At 39.7% G+C, this 7,735-nt stretch overlaps 1 protein-coding gene across 1 annotated transcript; it reads left to right on the forward strand.

The window, feature by feature from the left end:
• The first annotated feature begins 852 nt into the window (after positions 1-852).
• On the forward strand, positions 853-6,098 carry tank (TRAF family member-associated NFKB activator). Its single transcript, XM_083996506.1, has 8 exons — positions 853-1,139; positions 2,128-2,269; positions 2,559-2,667; positions 2,857-2,927; positions 3,756-3,814; positions 3,916-4,034; positions 4,590-4,987; positions 5,659-6,098. The coding sequence occupies exons 2-8, from the start codon at positions 2,171-2,173 to the stop codon at positions 5,827-5,829; spliced, it is 1,026 nt and encodes a 341-aa protein (XP_083852632.1). The 5' UTR covers positions 853-1,139; positions 2,128-2,170; the 3' UTR covers positions 5,830-6,098.
• The last annotated feature ends 1,637 nt before the right edge of the window (positions 6,099-7,735 follow it).

Genomic DNA, 7,735 nt, shown 5'->3' on the forward strand with positions numbered 1-7,735 from the left:
GCTTCCAATTCACCATAGACCTGTGAATATTCTCATTTGTCCAGGTCTAGTTATCTCAAAGAAATTTAAAACAACAAAACAACTGGACTGGAAGAGGCTTCATCAGTTCATGTTCGCATCTGTCCAGGCTTCATCAGGACCAGTCTTAGCCTGGTCAGATGCAAACATAAACTGATGAAGCCTCTTGGATGAGAGGTGAAATGTCTTCCTAGACAAATAATCAAGTCCAGTTGTTTTCAATTTAAATTTCTTTGAAAATTCACCATAGTGCACACAGGTGGCAGTGTACATTTGATATTTTCACCCAAGACCCAAGTCTTCTGTACCTGCTTGCCCCAGATTATTAGTGTGTTAAATAGTTAGTTGTAATCTAATCGAAACATAACTTTATATGGGAGTAGGCCTATTCACACAGTTGAGACTGTAATAACGAGTGTGAACATATTGGCATGTAGCCTACAACACACAGCCACAAGATTATTTTATAGGCTAATGCATCATCCATTTAATATAAAATGTGCATATTTGATAAGGAGTAGGGTACAATGTGAACTAAGGCAGACCCTGTAGTACTTTCTCTCTTCTTCTTTTTTTCCTGCTGTGTTCCCATGTAGAATAGTAGCCTACTGTGTTCAGGGTCAAAAACTTGTTTGTTTATTTGTTTGTTTGTTTTTGCGTGTGGGCCCCTTAGCAACTTTTATCCAACCACACTTATAAAGCTACTGCAGCCTCACTATGAAGCCGAGCTCAGTTCTTTCGACGGGACTTGCAGAAAGGTTAGTATTGGCAGAAAACAAATGTCGGTGAGTAAAATGAGCACAGTACACCTCTGGTTTGGAGACAGTTTAAACATGCACAGCGGTCGGTTTGCAGACGCGTAGGCTGGAAGAACCCTCAACCAGCTAACCACCCAGCTCTCCTCCGCCAGCTCCGCGCTGATTGGCCGAGCCCGGGTAAAAGGCGGAAGTCTACAGACTGGGGATTCCCCGAGGGAAGTTCCCAACTCAACTAGGCTATGTAAAACATACATTGCAATATCCTCTCCGGCGCTTCGTAGCCTCGCATTTTGTAGATTGGGGCGACGACGCTGTGGTGGTGTCAAAACAACAAATTCGACTTTGGCTGTCACTCGAATGAAGGTAAGTGGACACGGAGCGAGGCGAGTCGACCTGTGGGAAGTTGCTGCTCGGTCGCTTTTTATCCACCACCACCGGTTGAATGAGCTATGGCTAACTAACCTACCAGGCACATCCAGCGTAAAGAATACGGAACTGTGTGGATGAGGGTTTGAACGACACTTTAAAGTGCTCTACTGCTGAGTCCCGGTAGGATCCTTGCGTTACTGTTAATGCCAATTTACAACTCAGCCCCCGCGGGCTTTTATTTTGGCTTCATCCAGGGAGCCAGGTTGCTGTGTAACTACTGTATCACTGACAGCTACTTCCAGCGTTGCTAGGACATTTATTGTGAAAATCCAGCAATAATTGATGAGCAGTTCTGGGTGAGACTGGCATCAGGTTCTTGTGTATTTTACACCACCTCAACGCGTCTGTGTTAAACAGTTATATAGTGCTGCAACTGCAAGAAGAAGAAGGAAAAAAGCTCAAAAAGTTGTGTAAACATCAGCATAGACACTGGGCTAGAAGTGACAAATATGTAAGAACTGTCCAGGTCAGAAGTCGCATATTTGTTGTGCAAGATATTTTACTCATCAATATCTCAGCACATCATTTCGGCAGTGCTAGATCTAGGTGCCAGTTGTTAAAAGGTGAAAACTAAAGTTCTGCTTTTGCACATTAGCTGACAATCCACCGGTGCTGCCAATGTTTTAAAGTGATAGGCAAAGATTAGGAAGTGTATTTGTAGCAGTTTTGGCACAGTCTTTGCTGTTGCATCAGTAGCTTACATAAATCAAGCAAATCATTTGGCACCACTTCACAGACTTTTAATTATTTTAGCAGTGTGTGGTGACAGGTTGACAGTTGTGTTCATAGAAATGATAAAACAAGTAAAAATATTCACTGAGCATCACAGGTGTCTTTGTTTTTCACCAGTTAAAAAAAGGATGCACCTTTTTAAAAACATTTTTTTTAGCACAAATAAAAACATGTGCGATTTTACTCGTAGGGCTCATGTCTGCTGTGTCAGTGATGATTGTGGAGCACACGGCATGGAAAGGAACATCGGAGACCAGCTCAACAAAGCTTTTGAAGCTTACCGCCAGGTCTCAATTGAAAAGGACAATGCTAAGAAGGAGCTGCAGAAAATGGTAACAACGGAGAAAAAACTTTTTCAAGCTTTGTGTTAATGGAGCTAAACATTACCAATATAGCACAGATGATGAGCCATAGAACAGAGAGTGTGTTGCCAGTTTCTCAAATAACTTTTTTGTTACTCACTTACTCGGAGTGTGTTTTCTCATTTTTATGTTTTGTCAGTTTGATTGCCACTTATATACAGTATGTAGGTAGAAATGGGACACACATGAATGTATGTATAGGTGTGGGCCAGATTCCAGATATCGGTGCTAAAAAAAAAAATCAACTTCATTTTCACAGACTGAATATTATGAGAGATACACACAAACCCTTCAAAAACAGATAGAGGACCAGCAGCTGTTGATTTCAAAACTTCAAGCTAAGTTGTCAGCAACAAGGCAACCATCAGGTTAGTGAGACGTGCCAGATGATCTGTCTGCTTATATATATTCCTCCAGGACAATTAATTCATGCATTGCATTGCATTCTGGGCTTGGAATAATTCATAAGGGGTTGTCATCAATTATACCAAATCTGTTTAATCTAGCGTTTCCTCCTGTACAAACTGTTGATTTTCACTGTTTCACCGGATTCTAAGGAGAGATGAAATGCGAGCCTTGCAACCACCTCCTCGATGGGGCCGGTGCCTATAGGATAAAACAGTACCCGGTACGTTGACTGCACCGATGCTGAGCTCATTCTGCCTCTTACACTGTTAGAGAACTTCTTTATGATGTTTCCCAAACAGGTTTTACTTCATTCTTCCCCACGTGATATAACGTACCAGCAAACATACAGCTTCCTCTCACACACACACAAGCACATGTTGATAGTACTTCTGCTTGATTGTTGCTGCTCTTGTGTGAACTGGGATGTTACAGGTTCATATTATGTTAGTTAACTGTGAGACTATGGTTAGGTTTGTAGATTTGTAATTCTGAGCAGTGTCATTTCTGTGAGATAAGCATCATCTTTTAAGTAACTTTTTTCATTTATCTCAGTACCTCTGGCTGCACTAGATCAGTCAGACTGCAAATAAAACATACAGTATTTTTTGCAGTGCGAACCCTTGTTTACACTACTCTAAAGCAGTTTCCAGATAATTTCATTATAGTGAAATAGCAGAAATCCTGGTCTTGTTCAGGCGTTTGCCCCGATGAGAAGTTAGGTGTTTTTCATAATGTTTTCATTTATTTTTTCTCCACGCATTTAAACACTGGCAGACACCTTAGATTGAAGTGCTGCTGTAATAGTATCCAACCTCTCTTTTGCTGCACACAAGGTGCGTCCACTTTTACCTCAGCAGATGGTGCTAGAGGATAATATCACTGCACAGTAAGGCAGATTGAGCTTTACTGTTCATTATCTAACAGGCCAGGAGTCAGTTTTCACAAGTAAAAATAAACTTGCGGTGTATTGATAAAACTGCAAATGTATTATTAATACGCCTCTGGATAACTGGTGTTAATGATTGCTATGCATGTGTCTTTTTTTCAGGAGAATATGGACACTGTTGCTGTTGCTCCCAACATGCCAGCCAACAGCAGCGTTGACTAGTATGTGTCTCTTTTTGCACAAAGACTTCTTCTTATTCTTTTTTGTACAGTTAAAGATCTGTGTGTTTTTCTTCTTACTCTTTTATTTATTTGTTTGTCAGCCAGGACATGCTGGATGTATTTGAGGCAATTCAAGGGAAATTCCGGCAGATTCGGTCTCTAACCCAGAGACAAAAAGATCATCTAAAAAGATTCCATGGAGGAAGTGATACATCAAACGGTAATGTTAATATTTATCAAAAGTAGTTTTATTTAGCTGTTTTTTTAAAGGCCAAACTCTTATTTGGTCTGAATTCAATTACTTAAAATAAACTGTGTTGAATTCAAATGGGTTTGTTGTGTCATAACCACATTTGTGTTTTATTAGCTTTTGCTTTGTTCTGTAAGATAATTAGATTGCAACACCTAAACTAGCACGGTACATGAATACCTCATTGTCCTTTCGAACCATGGCTGGCCACCTTTGTGAAAATTGCATTGATAAACACATTTAATAATTTCACTGACGAATGCATGAAGCTGGCTCTGGGTATGGCCTCTATGAGTCATAATATTCATATAATAACAATATAAAGTATAATTGTACCATATTTTTTGTTATATACGTACTGAAAAGACCAGTGTGAGAACACTCTTGAAATGTATTTTATGTCTGTGCAACTTCTCGTATCCTTGCCAAGCTCAAATGTCCTTAAAGCCAGCGCTGAAATACATCAACATGTTGACTGAGATGGAAAAACTGTGTAAAATCTCATGTTTTTCTGCCATCTGACAGATCAGCGGTTCTCCATGCCCATCCAGTGCACAGACCGTACAGCAGAGGCAGAGAGACCCTTTTCCTCAGTGCTAAGGTCAGCAGTGGATATCCCACTCCCGCCCACATCTTTGGCGTCCCGCGGCGCCAGCCCCGAGGACAGGGACTTAGTAGACTCTCTCACCAAACTCAGTGTCAAATTCCCGCCCTCTGCGGACAGTGAATATGACTTCCTGAACAGTGCTACGGAGAGACCCATTGGTCTCACCATGCCCATGAAGCCTCCTCTCAGTAGCATCCCCTCCGCAATGACAGAGGAGGAGCCCGTGGAACTGCCCATGCCTTTTGTCTACCCTGCATCCCCCTCCCACTCAACATCATCTTCACTCTCCCAGGAGAATGTGCGGGGACCCCAGCAGGTGAGAATCACAGGAGAAGGTCTGAGAAAACTAGTAGCAAATTATCAGTTTATGATTGGTCTTTGCTAATGGAGGAGTGAAACAGTGTGAAGTCCAAAAAAAAAAAAAAAAAAAAATCCCCTTGGCTAAACTTGAAATGTATTACTGTGTAATGTGTGCTGATTCTTTTTTTACTTAAGCATGGATGCTCTGGTTATATTTGGCATCTTTTGCTGGAAAGTGTGAGCCAGATGGAAGCACATTACAGTCTCTGAATCTGATGAAGCAAGTATGATGGTTAAGTGGGATTTATTTGCTGATGTGTATAAATGCCTAATAAAAAAAATTGTGAATGGCATGCAGCAATATCTGCAAAAAAAGTTGGTCCAGTTTTTCATAATATGATTCTTGCCCTGGATTACATCAACACGGGCATTTTTTATAGACTCTTATGATAGCCAGGATTATCACATAAATAGTGAAATAATTAAACACTTGAGAATAAATCTTTAGCCTTTAGTGCTGCTGAGTATTTTGTTGGGTTGACACAAGACATGTTCATTGTGTTGATGAAAGCAACAGATATCTAAACTTGAGGGCCAGCTGGCCTAGCATGCTTTAATAGAGTGAGTGTACCAGTTGTTAAGAGCATAAATAATATATTGTCTTTTGTGGTTCATCCTGCTCTGCAGCCTCTCTGGAGCCCTGAGCTGTGTGATGCAGTTGACGTGGGGACAGAGCTGGTGACGCCTCAGAGCAGCAGCCCTGATAAATGTGCTTTCTGCCATGCTGTGGTTCCTCAGGACCGAATGAACAGCCACCTCTACTCGCATTTCTCTCATAAGAATGAAGCCGACAATTGACAAGTGGAAGCAGAGACTGACGGGCCAAGGCCTCAACTACTCCAAGACTTTACAGTGTTCATGGTCTGCCATGAACCTGCCTGCCGTGAAGTACATGCGCTGTACTGGATTTGAAATGACACTGCAATAAGACTTGAATCCATTTATTTAATATTGAAGATTTGAATGGTACACTTCTCCGCCCATTATATTTTTCTAATATCGCGCTGCGATTTTACTATAGTGACAATGATGCATAATATGATATGAGCAAATAAAGCCGACATTTACTCTTGCAAAATTTTTTATCATTTGAATCGTTTTCAAAATGCAAACAGTGTGGGTATTCTGTGTATCCATACATAAAGACATCATATAGGTTATCAGGTTTTCTTTGACAGATTTATATATTTTCAGTATAACGTTCAAAAAAAATTATGATATAGAATCATTCATTTTTTGACAAATCTCTTTTCAATAATCTCTGCTGAAATGACAACAATGTTCCCTTATTATGTTGGCACCAGAATGGATGACATGTTGACTGACACTATTTTCACATGAATCCCCACCGCTATAGACCAAGATGATTCGAAGCAGCTGTATGTCATTACTGGTGCCGAGCTGACAATATCTATAACGCTGAAAGAAGTTTAAAAGTTAGTTTCCCATGTGTTTGATAAATTATAAAACAGATGGCACGGCGTAACATCAGGCACAAGATTATTGTTTCAGTTAGGTCCCCAGTTACCTTTCCATTTGTATCATAATGGTTTTACCTAATGCAACATTATAATTTATCAATGTAAATAATCATATTTTTGGAACAGGATGTGAAGATTTTACTTACTAAAGTATGTCATACATTATCTTGAGATAAGACAATCTTTACCTAATTGAACACATTTTTACTAATTACAAAAAATATTTAACAGTTTCACAAAATGCAAGAAGTGCTGAACGGTGAAATATTCACAATTTGGAAATGGAACAGATGATGTGTCAGTCACTGTCTGTTCATCGTGTTAAAGTGCATCTTTTACAGTATGCGCACCTATCACTCGACTAAACCTGAGTCTCTTCTAAACAGCAGCATCGACTGGTGATTCCTGCAGTATTTATTCACACCTTTGCAAACAATTGCAGTGATTTTCACCAAGCGGTGTGATGATGTTTAAAGGAACGGGAGATGCTGTGAGTGTTGGAACACTTAGTTGTGCAGAGAGGACCTTGCAGCCCTTCAGCTATGGGCTGGTAACACTTGTGCTGGGTAGATGAGCTGGTGTGAAGTCTGTAAACAACCTTTTTTTTCTCTTTACAAGTGTTAAGGCATTATAACTCACCTCCAATAATCAAATACTCCTCAATAGACTGATTTGATTGATTTCTCATTTCAGCCTTAACTGATGTTTGCCGTTGAGCATTTCAAAAATAGATCAGAAGCATGTAAAAAAAAAAAAAAAAAGGTATGTTATAATGCTAATAAGTATTCCAAACTAATGAGTCACTCATTAGATTAAAATAGAAGCTGGATATTACATATCTATTTAATGTAATGTAATGCGCCGCACATAATACATGTTTATTTTAAAGAGATGTAAACCTCATAATTTTACATTTCACATCACATCATGGACACTGAGGGGAGAATTTATTCTGATTTTTTGGCAAATACATATCCCTAATGATGCTCTCTGGTTAATCTGTGAAGAGTTGAACATTGTGCAGCCTGCAAGCTTTTCTCTCTGGGATCATGAACAGCTGCTTGCTCATAATTATGTTGTCATTCATTGTTATTTGGAAGAGGAAACTCGTACTGACAGCTAGGATTTTTTTTTTTTTTTTTTTTTAGTGTGTGTATTTCCGTACACTGTGTATTTACTCACTTGTGTGTACAGTAATGTTAACTGTTTGAGACTTAAGCTCT

Source organism: Trachurus trachurus (genome assembly GCF_905171665.1).
Source record: "Trachurus trachurus genome assembly, chromosome: 21".
In the NCBI taxonomy this organism is placed as follows: Eukaryota; Metazoa; Chordata; class Actinopteri; order Carangiformes; family Carangidae; genus Trachurus; species Trachurus trachurus.

What these genes read in the sequence shown, in the direction of transcription:
- tank (XM_083996506.1), top strand. Translation starts at nt 2,171, where the DNA reads ATGGAAAGGAACATCGGAGACCAGCTCAACAAAGCTTTTGAAGCTTAC. An exon ending in AGAAGGAGCTGCAGAAAATG is followed by an intron (nt 2,270 to 2,558) that starts GTAACAACGGAG and finishes TCATTTTCACAG; the next exon opens with ACTGAATATTATGAGAGATA. An exon ending in ATGTGCGGGGACCCCAGCAG is followed by an intron (nt 4,988 to 5,658) that starts GTGAGAATCACA and finishes CCTGCTCTGCAG; the next exon opens with CCTCTCTGGAGCCCTGAGCT.